Source organism: Peromyscus eremicus, chromosome 5 (genome assembly GCF_949786415.1).
Source record: "Peromyscus eremicus chromosome 5, PerEre_H2_v1, whole genome shotgun sequence".
In the NCBI taxonomy this organism is placed as follows: domain Eukaryota; kingdom Metazoa; phylum Chordata; class Mammalia; order Rodentia; family Cricetidae; genus Peromyscus; species Peromyscus eremicus.
The window spans coordinates 81,966,312-81,984,204 of NC_081420.1; the positions used below are offsets into that span (position 1 = coordinate 81,966,312).

General features: G+C 47.2%; 1 protein-coding gene across 1 annotated transcript in view; it reads right to left on the reverse strand.

The window, feature by feature from the left end:
- The window catches only part of Map3k21 (mitogen-activated protein kinase kinase kinase 21), a 34,667-nt gene that overhangs the window by 9,458 nt on the left and 7,316 nt on the right, over window positions 1–17,893 (reverse strand). Inside the window, exons 2-5 of the mRNA XM_059263800.1 lie at window positions 12,354–12,534; window positions 9,844–9,992; window positions 8,340–8,515; window positions 1,685–1,925 (exon numbers count right to left, since the gene is read on the reverse strand). Coding sequence (XP_059119783.1) covers window positions 1,685–1,925; window positions 8,340–8,515; window positions 9,844–9,992; window positions 12,354–12,534 — 747 coding nt within the window. The remainder of the gene's footprint in view (window positions 1–1,684; window positions 1,926–8,339; window positions 8,516–9,843; window positions 9,993–12,353; window positions 12,535–17,893) is intronic.

Consider the following 17,893-nt stretch of genomic DNA (forward strand, 5'->3'; position numbering starts at 1 on the left):
CACTCCCTGCCCTCTCCGTCACATACACACACACACACACACACACACACACACACACACACACACACACACACCTGCTCTCCTGTGTGTCCTCCCCCACCTCTCTCTCTCTCTCTCTCTCTCTCTCTCTCTCTCTCTCTCTCTCTCTCACACACACACACACACACACACACACACACACACACACACACAGCTGCTCTCCTGTGTGTCCACTCTCCCACTCTTCCACACACATGAACAACTCGTCTTCATTGGGCTCTGGTTCTCTCTGGCTTAGGTGCAACTTAAAATTCCCTGCCCAGAGATGTACCAACCCCTGAAGCCTGGAACCTCTTCGACTTTATATATGCTCAGAATACAACTTCAAAAGGAGCACAAAGCAGAGGGGTTTCACCCATCACCAAGTCAAAGCTTCTGATCCTACCAAGCTTTCTCCCACAAATTCTGAAGAAAATACTAACAATACTAAGTATTTTCACCAAATAGTGTGGGGATTGACAGAACACTGCAAAAATCCAAGAAATTCGGTATGTTAACCCTCTTAAGGGCTACACCCCTCAGTGAGATTTTCTAAATCTCAGGCCATTTCACCAGCATGGCTAAGAGCTTTCTGCCCGTTGAAAATGCCAGGCGCAAAAAAAAAAAAAAAACAACAAACCTCTCTTCTGGGTATTACACAAGTAAGAGTGTGTATATGCATGGGGTTCTGTGTCCACACACACAAACACACAGTAAAGGCCAAGGCTCCAAATGCCAGCTGGTGCCAATCCTGTGCCAGAATTACAGCATTGGCGCCATCTGGTGGTGATAAGAAGCTGCTGCATGCTAAATTCTTCCTCCATAATTGAAGTCCTTACAACAGTAGATGTTTGGATCTTCTTTGACTGAAATCTTGTATCAGGTGCCAGAAAGCAAATAAACATGTAGCTGAAATGTCCTCTTTATTTTCAGAAAGGAAAATTCTAAATACTACAATCCAGGAACTTTTGAGAATCTGGCACAAATAGTCAATTATGTCAATCTGTCTTGACTATTATTACTCGTTATCAGCTGAGCAAGGCTGCCTATAGGAAGGAGGGGTGTTGTTCCATCCTCTGTCACTGAAGAGTGCGGTTCAGCTGGGAAGAGTCCATACTTTCTTCCAGTGTTGGACCATTTCCATCCTGGTTCTGTTGCTCGTTTCCCTGACCCAAGTTTAGGAAATCCTGAGAATTAGCTACGGCAGTACACCCAGGACACGGCACAAATACTGAAAAAAGACAGGCTATGACAAAAGAGGGGCTATGAATTCTGATTTTTCAGTTGCCTTCTCCTTTCTATTCAGTCTGGGACTCCAGCCCACACAATAGTCACTCACAATTAGGGTATGTCTTCCCAGTTAATAAAAAATTCCTTCAAAGACACCCCCAGTGGCTTTTCTCTCAGGTGAGTCTAGATGCGGTCACACTGGTGACTGATACTAATCACCACCCCATCTGCCCATCACCAGCACTGGATGACAGCCAAAATCTCAGGTGCAATGATAGTCCCCAACTTCTCTTTCAGATGACACCAAACTCCCTACACCAGTGTATCAGGACCACGGTTGGCAAGCATGTACACAATCACTCGTTCATTCATAAAATTATTCATTCACATTTTCAAATTCTAACCCCCTGAACTGCTGAGTTCTGACAGCACAAACCTGAGGGCAGGCTGATGCGGTGGCCGTCTTTGAGCCTCAGCCGGCCTCTCCTGAACTTCCCCTTTCTCTTCTTCACGTGCGGAGCCTCCTGGTTCAGCTGGAAGATGAGGACGTTCAGCTCCCGCTCCAGCACGTCGATCTCACGCTCTGCGAGCTGCTGCTCCCGGCGTCTGAGCAGCAGTTCCTGGGATTTCTGCTGCAGGGCGGCTCTGCTCAGCTCCTCCTCCCGGGATCGCAGCTCCTGCAAAGTCAGGTCCCAAAGGAGATCAACATGGGCTTCCTGTACTGCTCCTGACCCTTCACCACAAGCTCACTGCACCCAAGATGACCTGAGCTGCTGGTACCCAGCCTACTATTAACCTGGGGGAAACCACCCCCCAAAGCTGGTGCCTTCTCTTCTGTTAGTTCCTGACAGGGAAAGGCAATGCTCACTTTCACACCTGAGGTTATCACCACTGTATCTTCGCCTCTAGCCTTTTTGAGCATCTGACACAGCTGTTCTCAACCTGTGGGTCGCAACCTCCACAGGGTTGACATCAGCTATCCTGTATATTAGATATTTACATTACGATTCATAACAGTAGTAAAATTACAGTTGTGAAGTAACAACAAAATAATTTTATGGTTGGGGGTCCCCACAACATGAGGAACTGTATTAAAGGGCCACAGCATTAGCAAGGTTTAGAACCACTGAACTAACAAATAAATCATACATCAACATTCATCAACAAAGAACAGCTGTGAATGACCTAATTCATTCATTTATGTTTTGAGACCCAGTCTATGTAGCTCAGGCTGCCCTCAAGCTCACCAAGTTGCCCAAATGACCTGGAACGTCTAATCCTCCTGCCTCCACCTCTTGAGGGCTGTGAATAGAAGCGTGTGCTACCAGGCTCCTGTTTATGAGGTGCTGACATGGGACCCAGGGTTTCAAGAATGCCAGGCAAGCCTTCTACCAAATGAGCTACATCCCTAGGCCTGTGAATGACCCATTTCAGCCTACAGTTACAACTCAATAAGGTAAGCGGTGGTTCTCAGCCTTCCTCAAGCTGTGACCCTTTAATACAGTTCCTCATGCTGTGGTGAACCCAGCCATAAAATTCTTTTCATTGCTACTTCGTAACTGTAAATTTGCTACTGTTATAAATTGTCCATGTAAATATCTGTGTTTCCTGATGGCCTTAGTAGATCCCTGGAAAAGGGTCTTTTGACACCCCCTCCCACAAGAGGTCACGACCCACAGATTGAGAACTCCTAAGTTAAAGGCTAATCCTTGTAGTTACATGTTACAGATGACTATAGCTCATAATCCTTTAGGGGAAAACTGAGAATCCTGCACAGTTTTAAAGCATCTCAACGTTTCTCTAGCATGTTCTCTTCTTTATAGAGAAAAGCATTTGGGGTGGTTGCGTCTGTCTATGTAGCTCTTGCTGCTGCGACACCCAGCAGACATCAGTGCATGCAGTCCGACAGTCACTACCCAGACACTCCGTCTCAGCAGAGCCTTGCTCGGAGCTCTAGGAGGAGCTGCAGAAGATTCTTGGGTGGGGCTGTGACCTTCCAGAGCCTCGAGATAGGGGGTCAAACACTCGTGGCTTTATGTGACAGATCAGTTTAAACAGCAACCACTCAAAGGGACTCATCCAACTAAGACACACTGTGAGGAGCCGCAGCCAGCCAGAGACCACAACGGTTCACATCTCTAAGCCTTTGGACTTTTTCTAGATGGACTCGGGGTTCATTTGAGCCAATCTACACATATCAGAAAGAAAAGAGGAACACAGTAAACCGCTGTCCTAACAACAGGACAGAACGAAAGTGAGACCCAGAGTCCATATGACAGAGAAATGTATCCTTTGAAGCAAGAGTCCTCGGGCTGTGGCAGTCCACCAAGAGGACCAGAATTCAGTTCTGAGTGCTCTGGTCTTGATTTGTTTCTCTAAATAATTCACACAGACACAGCTACACACGCGACTCGCCCTGACTCACAGGCCTTTCAGCTGCTCGCCCTACCACATGCCAGCTGGCGCTGACGTACAGACGGGCCAGTATCTCCTCACTGGCACATGCCAGGAATAGACTGCTGTTTATCACTGGAAAAGAAAAAGAAATGCTGTGTCATTTTGAAAAATCTGTAGATTTTTTTTTTTTTAAGGTAGGGACTCATGTAGCCCTGTCTGGCCTTGAACTTCTGATTCTCCTGCCTCTGCTTCCTGTGTGCCAGGGTCACAGATGAGGGTGACCCATCCAGCTGCAAAGCAGTTCTGAGGTGAGTCCACACTGGAGATTGACTGCAGAGTACTTGAGGACAGAGGATGGTTTTGAACTCATCACAAGCATCCCCCCTTTGCTGAGACTCCCTGATTTTCAGTGGTGCTGGTGTTGGCCTCACGCTGCTGTTAACTGGGGTCAGCAATCCCTCATGCATCTTTCTAGATAAACTGAGTAAGTAAACACTTTCATTTCTAAGTCCCTATCAAAAGGGTTCATCCCCTACAACAACTTCATGAACAACAACAACAAAAAGACTTTGTAAGGCGTTAGGGGCCATGATTGGTGGAAAAGCAGTCAAACTATGCATCCTATTAAGTAGATTTTTAAAACTGGAAAAGCTGGGCTGGGGCCATGGCTCAGCTGGTAAAATGCTTGCCACCCAAGCCCAAGGACCTGAGTTCAATCCCCAGAACCCACATGTAAAAGCCAGGCCTGAGAACACACATTTAATTACAGATAGGAGGATGCCTGGGGCTGCTAGCAGGTCAGTCTGAACTGAACTGAGGAGTTCCAGATTCCAGTGAGAGACCTTGCTTCAGGAAAGCAAGGTGGAGAAAGATTGAGGAAGACAACTGAGGTTGACCTCTGACCTACACACACACACACACACACACACACACACACACACACACACACATACACACACACACACACTAATAATAACAATAACACAATAATAATAATAATAATAATAATAATAATAATAATAAAATAAGCTTGAGAAGCATGTTGTGGAGTGGGAGGAAGACCTCTGGAGTGTTAGAACACACAGGAATACTCTGAAATCATGAAACACAAACGCCTTCCTTCTGTCTATGTGGTTACTAGCAGGAGCATTTGCCTCAAGGCTCAGTGGGGACTTTCTGGTAATGGCAAAACCATTTTCCTGCAAGAAAGGTTAATGGTTAATGAGGACAAGCACTCTTTGAGGGCCAGTGGTGCCAGGTGCACACAGGGGACCCAGAGACAGACAGCAGTGAGAAGCAGCCGGAGTGTGGGGAAGATTCACCATCTACAGTGTAATGTGGACGAGAGCCAAGGGCTGAGCATTAACTGGAGTGTGAGGCCTCCTCCCTCAGCCAGTGGGCGGGAAAGGGAGATAGGGCACGTACAGAGGGTTTTCCACTCCTCAGGAAGATGAGATTAGAACCCTTACAGCACAAAGAAAAACACTATTGCAGATTCTCTAATCACAGATCACAAGGCCACAGGGGCCACTCGGAGGAGCCATGAGTAAGAGTCAAATACAAAGACAAAGCAGACGCCAATGGGAAAAAATCCAGAAGGATAATAAGAAAACGGCTGTGCATGGGTAGCATGCCTGTGGTCCCAGCACTCGGGAGGCTTAGGAGACGGACTGCGGTGAGTTCACAACCAGCCTAAACTACACAGTGAGTACAGAGCGGCTTAGGATACTAAACAAGACTCTGCCACAATGGTAGGAAGAGGGAAAAAGAAGAAACTGTAAGTCTCCAGGCTGACGCCAGCACCCAGAGAAGGCTGTGACCATTCTGGAAGCATTATTTTATTATTCTACTCTACAACATGAGAATCATCCCATTCCTGTGCTTACATCCTGCAGTTTCAGAACTGGTTATCAGCAGTTAAACAAAACACTGCCACACCGGTTATGCGGAATTATATCACTCTCAAACTTCAACTGCGTGACTTGAGGCCGTTTTCCCTGACAATCTCCTGTCACTCCTTAAAATCAGTTTAGTTGTGGGTTTAAACACCTCATTTCAGAACTCTTGAAAATGAATTGGACAAGTGTACAAAAAAATAAAACTCTCAAAAGTTTCCTATCATTTTAAGCCAACCAAGTGTGTACATGTTTCCAGAACTCTACAGAACACCTTGCCAAAAGGCATCCCTCCAGAAGTGGCCGCCATGCCTTCCTCTTCCAGCGGGTTTCCCTAGGCCTGGCCAGGGCAGAGTGGGAGGCTACAGGGCCTGGCGTCTTTGTCCCGAGGCACATGCTTACGTGGTACTTACTAAGCCGGAGGCGTGTGCTGGGCACCTCCCCACAGTTCATACTCCCTTCTGTGACACTCCATGGGGAGTGACACAGGGACCAAGGCCACTCAGTAGCACCCAGCTGAGCCCAGAGGCAGCCAGCCTGTCAGAGCCAGAGCCCCATGCACTCAGCTTACAATAGACAGGCACTCTTGGTCATTCTGCACAAGCACCCGGGATGGAGGCTGGGCACCAGGCAGCAAAGCCCTCTGACCGACAGAATTGTCCCTGAACTCAGTCTGGGGGACCAGGATGCTCGCACGAATCCCACTGCGGAACCCTTCAGACAGTAGACAGGATGCTTGCTCCTCATCTGTCCTAGAGTCCTAGGAAGGGAAAATTCCTCCCTGGATATAACTTTAAGCTGACGAGTGACTTGAAATATTATGCTTGCTGTGTTACGGGTGCACACACACAGATGTGTATCATCACACTTATAACCGGAAGAATTTAAACTATTAAACACGTACACTTATCAAACAACAACAAACCTGGATTCCTGAAAATGCTCACATACTACAAAGATGCTTTTAAAAGAGTAGGTGCCATCACCCTGTCACAGAGCCATGCTTGAGATCTGGCTTCGAAACCTGGTAGTGACATTTAATAGGTTCTGTCACCATCCCCACGGAGACCAGGTTTGCTCAATTCACACCCCCAGCCGTCCACCTCACACCAGCTCCCACGGCTCTCAGGGCACTATGAGCGTGGTGAGGTCAATGCTCGATGTGCGCCTCATTGCTGACTTACTTTATTCCCTTCATAAGGTCTGTCGGCCGAGTGCAGTGGAGCCCGTACTGAAGAGTTCAAAACGCACACATTTTCCTAATCTCCCCCACAAAGCAATGGCCTTGGAGATCAGAGAGGACACATTACAAGGACCAGCATCTGAAAAACGTGACAAGACATGGCCTAGAAGAACATGGACCAAGTATGGCACTGATTTGCCAAAGCCAACTGTGAAATGACTTCCTTGGTCCATCTGCATACAGAGCGAGCAGGAAATGACACGACAGGGCACACCCTGGTGTGCAGGGTCAGCATTGCTGTTGAGGTCCCAGCAATGCCCAACCCGAGTACCGTGTGTCACACGCAGCTGAGGACAGCTATGAACAAAGCCCGACAGGAAATAACAAACTTAAGACACTGTGAGTTTTGTGACTGGACTGCGTAGAGCGGGAACTTTGTGAGGAAACTGTCAAAAGGTCGGGTATGTCACAGGGCAATGGCAAGGAAATTACTTCTCAAAACCTTTGCCAGTAAAAGAAACACGGAGGAGGGCTGGAGAGATGGCTCAGAGGTTAAAAACACTGACTGCTTTTCCAGAGGTCCTGAGTTCAATTCCCAGCAACCACATGGTGGCTCACAACCATCTGTAATGAGATCTGGTGCCCTCTTCTGGACTGCTGTCATACATGCTGTATACATAATAAATAAATAAATCTTTGGGCTGGAGAGATGGCTCAGTGGTTAAGAGCACTGACTGCTCTTCCAGAGGTCCTGAGTTCAATTCCCAGCACCCACATGGTGGCTCACAACCATCTGTAATGAGATCTGGCACCCTCTTCTGTATACATAATAAATAAATAAATCTTTAAAAAAAAAAAAAAAAAAAAAAAGAGTTTTTAAAAAAAAAAAAAAAAGAAACACGGAGGGCTGGAGAAATTGCTTTGTGGGTAAGCCGCTTACTGGGCGGGACCTGAGTTCAATCCCCAGATCCCACAAAAAGCCAGACACAGGGGCTCCTAACTCTCCCAGAAAGGTGGGAGATGGAGACAGGAGAATCACCTGGGAGCTTGTGGGCCAGCCAGCTTGGGGTACCCTGCCTCAACAAGGTGGAAGGAGAAGGAAATTTCAAAAGTTCTCTCTGACCTTTACATCTGTGCCATGTACCATGCAAGCCTACACACACACACACACACACACACACACACACACACACACACCCCAAAATCTTCAAACAAGATAAATATGGAAGTAGTATGAGGTGAGGGTTTGATTTATAAACTATATATATATATATATATATATATATATATATATATATATATATATATATATATTAAATACTCCAGTTTCAGGGGAAAAAATGGAAAGAAGAAGTATGTAAAGTGATCAAATTGGACATTTGGCAACTCTTTAACGTACGGGTTTATTATGCTATTTCTTGTCTCTTTTCGACTTGGAGATTTCCTAATAAAAGGGTTTTTCTTCCCAGTTGTATGTTCTCAGCACTCTTTACTTTAATGAAGGAAAGCAAGCATCAACAAGGACTGGCATCTGACAAATGGCAGAACGCTAACAGTGGTCCCCGGCTGGTGTCCCCATGGTTTATGGGTATACTGCAGTGTGTCTGCTCTCTTACCTTCTCCTTGGTTCGAAGCTCACTGAACATTTGCTGAATCTCCAGTTTCCAGTCTTCCTGCATGGAATGGAAGGACTCCTGGGGCATCTCAGTCGCCACCGCCCCTTCAATGGCAGTCAGCTGTTGAAGAATTAAGGCAAACGAAGGGCGGATATGAGGGTCTTGTTCCCAGCATTCTGCAACAAATGAGAATCACATTACTTTCCCCTCTCAGTACGGCTAGGATGATCTCCAAGATGGCAGGCTTCCCAGTTTGACACTTGTCACGCTAAACCAGAAGCCCCTGTCTACAGTGTTGACTCCTGAAAATCTTAAGGGCTTATCAGTGAGCGCCTGAGTGCCCCGTGTCCCCGGTCCCAGGCACCCATGTCAGAGGTGAGCAGACACAGTGAGACCAGCCTGCCTTTGCCTGTGTTAGCAGACACTTGATTCACAGATGCATGGTTTCAATGCTGAGGCCTAGCTGCTGTCGCAGAATTACATATCTATAAAATACAAGTCCTCAAGCCAACGTCTGAAGGATGTTATAATTACCACAGAAGTTCTAAGAAATAGCTTAATGCTGGACACTGTGACACATGCCAGTAATTCCAACACTAAAGAGGTCAAGGCAGGATCCAGGTCCAGCCTGGATAACACGGTGAATTTGCAGCCAGCCTGGGCTACAGAGTGAGTTTGAGGACAGCCTGAAATACATAATAAAGTTTCATCTAGGATGGGATACAGAGTGAGGTCAAGGCCAACCTGGTACACATAGCAAAACCCTATTTTAAAAAAAATCAAAAATCGAAACTGATGAAGTGATTCACAGCTCACAGAGACAGGCAGCAAGCTTAATGATGAGGGTGGAATCAGAAGGTCGAAGCACACCCACACTGCTGAGACCGGAAAGATGCTCATGATCACTATCTGGGACTTCAAATGGAGGCTTGGAACCAGCTCCAGGCTGTGCTGTCTGCTGGCAGACAGTGGGACAGGGACAGGGAAGGCAAGGCACTGGGGGGCTTTAAGTTGCACAGCTGGAAATGCCAACGACTCACCTCTGTAGCAGAGGCGAACTTTTCAGAAAAGCACACTTAAAAGCAATTGGATTTTTTTTTTTTTTGGACAGGGTCTCATATTAGCCCAGGCTGGCCTGGAAACTCAAAGCAATTCTTCTGCCTCAGATTCTTGAATATTGAGATTACTGACATGTGAGCTACTGCATCCAGATTAATATTTCCTTTGCTTTTAAAATTCTATACAGTTATTTGTTTATTTATTCATTTATTTATGTGTGTGGGTTCAAGTGCACCATTGCATATAGTTAGAAGTCAGAGGACCACCCATGGGAATCAGATCTCTTCTCTTCTACCATGTTCCTACTCAGCCTTGGTGGTGAATGTCTTTATGTGCTGAGCCACTCACTAGCACACATACTGCTTTTAAAAAAATAGAAAATGTTACTGTTCCTATGCACGACTTTCCTTGACCCTAAACTCTTGAGATTGGGCCTGCACAATACCTTTCATGAGCTTTGCAAATGGCTCAGGGCAGGTGGATGGGATGGGCAGTGTGAGCTTGTTGACGGCCACCCCGTATGCCACAGCCAGTCCATCGATGCCACGGTAAGGGACCTCGCCTGTGAGCAGCTCCCACAGCAGCACCCCATAGCTGGAAAACAAAGTTCCCCTTAGTGACTTGGCCTCCAGAGCCTGCCCCACCCTGGCTCAACCCCCACCGGGATCCGCATTTCCAGCGGACCCAGGGCGGGAGGTGGCTCTGCTCCAGAACAGCTGGACATGAGGGTGCACACTTGCAATCCCAGCACTCAGGAGACTTGAGGCAGGAGGATTGTGAGCTCCAGGCTACACAGTGCAACCCTATCTCAAAAACTCCGCAGAAGGGTTCTGGAGAACCCTCAGCAGTTAAAAGAGCACTGGCTACTCTTCCAGAAGACTCTGGCCCTATTCCCAGCACCCACATCACCGCTCACAGCGGTTTCCAACTCTGGTCCTAGGGAGTCTGATGCCCCCTTCTGGCCTCCACAGGCACTGCATGCATGTGATACATGGATATGCACTCAGGCAAAACACCAATAGGGATACTTTTTTTTTTAACACCTCCCTCCCCCCGCAAAGTTCTGTTACTCTAGAGCAGTGTTCTCAACCTTCCTAATGCTGTGACCCTTTAATACAGTTCCTCATGTTGTGATGACCCCTAACCATGAACTTATTTCATTGCTACTTCACAAATGTTATTTTATTGCTGTTATGAATCATAATGTAAGTATCTGATATGTAGGGTATCTGATATGTGGCCACAAAGGGTTCTCACGTTGATAACCGCAGCTCTAGATGATTCATTAGGCTTTACACTGACAGAGTCATAAAAGAGATACGTTGTTGTGAGTTTTTGTGTTGCCCAGGCTACTCTCAAACCCTGGGCTAAGTGGATCTCCCGCTACAGCCTGCTGAGTGGCTGGCTGGCTATAGGGACACACCATTGTGCCTGCACAACTGGCATTCTTGTTGGTTTTCACTTTTTATTTATCTGTAATTTAGCGTGCATCCAAGTGAGCACTGCAGCTTGCAAGCAGAAGTCAGAAGACAACTCACAGGAGTCAGTTCTCTCCTTCCACCATCTGAAACTCAGGGGTTGGACTCAGGCTTGGCAGCAAAGGTCTTGACCCACAGAGCCATCACGCTGGTCTCAGCCACTTGTTACCCTCACCAGTCAGCCATCTTTCCTTCTCTCCCAACTGGCGACTTTTAATGAAAATTTGGATCGTCTTTGCATAACTGAAACCAAAGTCTGGGTGGATTTCAGGTCTATCTGCCAGCAGCACCTGGAGGCTCTAAAGCTTGCCCTTGAACCACTTCCTGAATCCTCAGAAGCCTTTGGTAAAGTTTGTAGAAAGAGCTAGAGAAAGCCTAGAGTTCTGGAAGTCACTACCTCTAATGGGTACTCAAAATGAGGATGCTGAAGGAAATGTGGCCAGTAACCGCTGTGCTCATGAGGACTCTGGCAGAAATCACCCTACAAACCACTTGAGTTACATTCCAGCAATGTCTACATTTTGCCCACATCCTGAGACTTTGAATGAGGCTGAAATTGGAAGGCAAGAGACTCAGTAATCTGAGAGAGAAAATTTCAAGACAGCCTAACACTGGGGTTGTGGCATGGTTTATCACTGGCTGCTTTCAGCAACTCGGATCAAGAGCAAAATACAGTGGAAGTATTTTAAACACTTGCAGTTTAGCCCAACAAGCCGCATTTGGTCCAGGCATCCATGAACAGAGACCTCTGAAACCCTGAGCCAAACCAAGCTTTGCTCCTTTAACTTAATTATCCCAGAAGTCAGACTACAGGACAGAAAGCCGAGGGACATTCTTTGTCATCACATCTGTAGTTGGAATTTTCTTTGGGTCACCAACCAGCTCCCAAATAAAGACACAGAGACTTATTATTAATTATGAATGCTGGACCTTAGCTTAGACTTGTCCCACTAGCTCTTTTAACTTAATTTAACCTGTTTTTCTTCATCTAGATTTATCCTCAAGGCTTTTTACCTTTCGTTCATTCTGTACATACTACTTTCCTGCTTCCTCTGTGTCTGGCTGGCTGGTTCCTGGTATCTCCTTGACATCTCTTTTTCTTTCTTTTCTGAGCCTAAATTCTTCCTCCTACTTACTCTCCCTGCCTGGAAGTCCTGCCTACACCTCCTCCCATGCTATTGGCTGTTCAGTTTTTTATTAGACCAATCAGGTGTCTTAGGCAGGCAAGGTAAAACAGCAACACATCTTTACACAATTAAATGTAGCACATCTTTGCATAGTTAAACAAATGTTCCACAACATAAGCAAATGCAACACATCTTTACATAGTTAAACAAATACTTCGCAACACACATCTGGATCAATACACTCACAAGCACTTTGCTATTCACCACAGAATCAGGAACCCCTGCAGCTTCCATGAATCAAATACAACAACTCGTGGTTGCAGACAGACAAGGCAAAGGCCTATGCTCACCTCCAGATGTCACTGCCCTTGGAGAACAGGGAGGACCTGATGACCTCAGGAGCCATCCAGGCATAGGTCCCTGCGGCACTCATCCTGGTGGTCCTGTGCCACTCCCTGGCCAGCCCAAAGTCCGTGATCTTCAGTGTCTTGTTGCAAATGTCATCATGTTCGATCTTCTCCAGCAGCAAAACTGCAGGGATAAGGGTGGGAAGGACCTCAGCACCTGGTTCCACTCCCAGCCCGTCTTCCAAGTCATCTGTTCTGTTATGCTTTATAGTCTGAATATCAAAACTCTTTCCATTTACAAACTATTTTTGACCACAGATACTTGTATACAACACACCGTGATTGTATTCACACTTGCCTTCCACTACCTTCTATCTTTGGTTCACCATACCAAGGATTGAACCTGGAGCTCTGTGCAACAAGGAAGTGCTCTACCATGAAGCTACACCTTCAGCCTTTCTCGGTGGCACCTAAAACACAATCTTGACAGGGCAGCCCAGACCTGCATTCTGACTGCGGCACATACTCTACCCATGGCTCTCAGATGCATGTCAACAAGGAAAGCTGCCCCCAACTCCATTCTCTGCTCCTCTTCCTGCATGGGTCATGATTCTTCCCCTCCCCCTAGTCTCCTGAACAGTCCCCACTCAGTATGATCCCAGCACCTCATGGGAGCGGCCTTCCTCCTCCTGGAATGATATCCAAGGGATCTGTTCCTGGAATGAGGCCACCCATGGGAGAAGTCACATGTCCATGATGCCTGGGCAGTCAAGACTGAGAACTCCCACTCACTCTGCAATGGTGCCCACTTGGCCAGCATGGCTCAGCCGGGCAGATGAAAGCAGAGGGGGCTCCTTGTCAGTTCTGTATGTTTTTATTCTATTTCACCAGGAGGGCACAGTGCTGAGCCTGACAGGAAAACCCCACCCCAGCTTCCTAGCAAAAAGAATGATTTTGGAAGGGAGAAGTCCAGTTTAAAAATGCAGTTTTCGTGGTACTGTGAGATGTGAACATAATATTGTCAGCTCTTTCAGGTAAACAAAATAAAATACACTCTCATGGTAGCTGCCAGAGTCAAGGAGAATGAATTTGCCTTCTGACACTTTATTTAGCTTACAGCAGCGCACAGCCATGACCAGGTAAAGTTCTAAGAAAATCTTCCAGCACGGTGCAGCTTCCGCAGAAAGCAAAGGATTCTTAGGGGCAAGAGCCTTTTATCAGGATATCTCAGTTAGGATCAGTTATCAAAGACAACACAGAAGGAAAATTAAATGTTCCACTCCAAGAAATTCCATCCTAATCAGAGCAGAGTGTCTTTCCTGCTGGATGCACGAGAGATCGCCACCAATAGATGACATATTAACATAGCTCACTATCAAACATCTTCTGCAAAGCTCTCACAGACGTCTGAACCCATGGAGATAATTTGCAAGATACCATGACTTCATGAAATTGGAAATTCAGAAGGCAAACTCACCAGAGGCAGACCACTCAGTTCAGCCCACACTTGCTGATGCCTGCCCATCTTTTTTTGTGCTGGGGTGTTAGTTTTTCTTTTACCTAGCATTTCTCTGTGCAACTACATATAAAACTTAACTCCAGAAACTATTGTACCATTTCTCCAAGTGCCCACAGCAACACTGAACTCTGTAAGCCTCAATGTATGCTGGGCTAGCTCCAGCAACGATACAGTAAAAATAGCGTCAGCCATCTCCCACTGAGCAGAGCTGTTTCCACACAGTTCAGCTCTTAATGTGCCAGTCAGTCAGGGAAGAATTAAAACTTTCGGTTTATAGCCTTAAAATGCCACCCAAGATCCCAGGGCTATACACAGAGGTGTACCTGTGTGGAGGATCTCTGACATCCTCCAGCCATGCCATGTTGTCCTAAGGAGGCAAGGCAACCAAAAACGCCTGCTGACTGCATGGGTGCTTAAACAGTACTTCCTGTAAGCTAAAAGCCTATTTTGTCCTTGTGAATTTTAAGAAAAAATAAATCCTATTAAAAAAGAGATGCAGCCCCTGATCCTTTAAGTGGGTACTCTTAACCACGGAAACAAACACCAATGATTAGCTCCTTCACCAGGTTCCATTCCCCCTACCCCCTTACACCATCACTAACTTCATTTGCAAGGAATAATGATCCTTCTGCAAAGGCCCAGGCACCACAAAGGCTTGCCGTTCTGTAAAACTGATTTCACGGACTCTCTTCCACTTACTACCTCATTCTTGTAACAAGTGGACAGGAAGGTGTGGTCTGCATAAGAAATGACTGCCCACAGAACTATGTGCTTCAACTCTGGGTCCTGAGCTGGCAGCCCTGTTTTGGAAGGGGCGGGCCTTGAGGCTTGATCGCTCGGCCCCACTTCCGGTTCACATTCCTGCTCTCTGACCATGGACAGAAAGTGACCTGCTGCCTCACACTCCTGCCGCTGGGCCTTCTCCATCATGGTGGAGTTGATCTGTCTCCATATGAGCCAAAATAAACCTGCCGCCCCTGAAGGGCCTTATCTGGAATCTGATCACAACAATGAGAAAAGTCACAATGCGGACGACGCAGCAGCAGCAGCAGCAGCAGCAATGAAAGCAGACCTCGAAATAGCCTTGTCCCCAGATCCACACCACATGTGAAGGCCAGAGCATGGACTCCTGAACACAGGAGAGCATCTGGGAGGAAGAACTGGGCTCCGGCCAGCAACAAGCCAGCTTCCTTCCTACGCAGGCAGGAGGGTGGCTTGTGCAATTAGCAGTTGTCCTGTCACAGTTTAGAAGCCAGCCTCTCTTTTCCCGGGTCCAAAGTTCCCCTAGCAACTGGCACTGCACACTCCAGATCAACACAAAACAAGTTAAAATAACACCTCGGTACCAACTGTAGGCCAGGGCTCCATGAAAGGCCCATTGTGTGGGACTCCGCTTCCAACTGGCATGGCAGAATTCCTGAAATTCCTTATCTTTAGGGCAATGTGACCGAAACCACAACTTGCCACCTCAACAGGTAAATTAGACCTGGGCCTCTCTCCAAGTCTCGCCAGGTTTCAGGTGCACACAGGTTGGGCCTACTTCACTTCCGGTCCCCCTAAGTAGGAACGGCCATAGATAGGGCTGGCCGTCTGGATCAGAGCCGCATCAAGCAGGTGGGCTCTCTGGCCTCAGAAACGTGAATTCTCCTTAGCAGCCGAGCTGTGAGCCTTTGCAGACCTTCTCTGAGACTGCAGCTCGAGCTCTCTGCCTTGTCTGTGGGCTCCGTTCTTCAGCACCCGGCCTTACGCTTGGCCACCCACCCAACCACGAGGCGGAGAGTCCTCCAGCCTCTCTGAAGTCTCCTCTTGGCCTTTGTGAATTTGTTGGCATGAAGCATTTTTTAAAGCAATTACAGCATACCCATTCTGTTTTCTCCAACATTTATGGGGTCACTGAATCCAGACTCCATTCTATCTGTGAGACAGATGGGTCTCAATTAATCTTTAACTAGGAATGTATTATTTAAAAAAAAAAATCAACAAGTAGAGAAAAGGGACAAAGTAGAACACATTTACAAGCACCATTAATCTCGGTCTAGGGTCACAAGGTCACCTCGAGAATGTCCATTTTGCACACGCTAGGGGGCACTGGGTGTGGGGTGGAAGGGAGCTGTCTATATTTACTATACCATCCTTGTCTTTCTTCTCATCTCACCCCTCGTCCCTGGTCCCCGAGCCATGGAAGAAGGGCCTGAGTCTGACCTGGTTTTCAAGTCTATCTGCCATCCTTTGACATGATCCTTCCAGCTCTTTCTTGTATTCCCCACACAAAACCCACGTTCTAACAATTCTGGTATCCAAAGTCATTGCAAATTTTAAAACAAAATAAAAAACCACAGCATCATCTCCATGTCCCCACCTCCCAGCACCTGCTCACTGTGTGAAAACCCTCCAACAATAAGCCAGGCTCTCTGAACTCCTCAAGGAGCAGGAGCCATCATCTTTGGGATCCCGACTGGATCCTGCTTCAGCAATGAAGAATTTATAAAGAGCCCTTTCAGCTGGGCGATGGTGGAGCACGCCTTTAATCCCAGCACTGGGAAGGCAGAGCCAAGCAGATCTCTGTGAGTTCGAGGCCAGCCTAGTCTACAGAGCAAGATCCAGGACAGGCACCAAAACTACACAGAGAAACCCTGTCTCAGAAAACAAAAACAAAAACAAACAAACAAAAAAGAGCCCTTTCCTGGTGCCTTCCCCCTAACTTGATGGAAGGTTCTCTCTTCTCTTCTAACGATTAGTTTTTATTGTATGTGTCAATGTTCTGTCCACATGTATGTATGTGCACCATGTACCTCCCCAGTGCCCTCAGAGGCCAGAACAGGGAGTCAGACCCCCTGGAACTGGAGCCACCTTGTGGGTGCTGGGAACATGGCAACTGGACCTGGCATGTTCCTGTATTTTGTTGTGTCTTTGTTGGCTGAATGGGTAACCAAATAACCAAGACTGTATGTGAGGAGTGGTTGGGAGGAAGGGAAATTATCATAAGCTCTGTCACCTTATATCACCTGCCAAGTGTGAAACCACTCACCTCTGCCCTCCTGAGAAAGGATCACACCCCAGTCACAAAGGAAGAGGCTGTAAAAATAATCACAGCCAAGCAGGTGTCCTCAGAGCACACTGCTCCCAGAAGTCTAGCCCCAGCCCCACCTCCGCTGGCCTTAGAGAACCCCTTCCCCGCCTTGCTTCGCCTGAAAGCTATTCCTGCTTGTGTCCTCTCTTCCCCTGGCTCTCCCGACTCCCCTCCTTCCCTCATTCTGACCCTCTGCATCTGCTCCCACACTGTTGCCCGTGACATCCAGAGAACCGAAAACATACACACGAGACCACACACAGCTTTGTTCAAACCCTCCTGTGACAAGTCAAAGCTTTGCAGACCCCGAGGGTTCAGACAAGCCTTCTCTTCTCTCCTTTTCACTCCCTCCCTCCACGCCAACTTCCTGCTAAGAACCTTGACACAGCTTCCCTCCCCTCCCACAAGAACACAATTCAAGACTTGGGATTTCCTAAAAGCCCACTTTTTGGGAGGACAATCTAGAACATTGCAGCCCACCCTGACAAAAGCACATTCTCTTTGCTTTCCTTGAGACAGGGTCTCATTTTGTAGCCCAGGCTGGCTCTCCTGCCTATGCTAGCGTGCCCAGCTTTCTTGCTGTTGTTTTGTTTTGACAGAGAGTCTTACACTGGGCAGCCCAGGCTGACATAGAATTCACCATTGTAGCTCAGGGCCTTTTCAAACTCCCAGCAATTCTCCTGCCTCATCTTCCCAAATCCTAGTATTCCAAGCATGAGCTCCTCATACCTGTCACTCCCTTTCAACCTAAGACCTTAGACTAAGTGTCGTTCAGCAGCCAACTGATTTAATGTCTGTCTCACACACTAGGGGGAAGAAATTGTTTCCCCTTTGTCCACTACAGAGAGCCAAAAGCCTGGAAAGATTCCTGATACCTAATATACAGTCAATAAATAACCAGTGTGTGTGTGTGTGTGTGTGTGTGTGTGTGTGTGTGTGTGTGTACGAATGAAT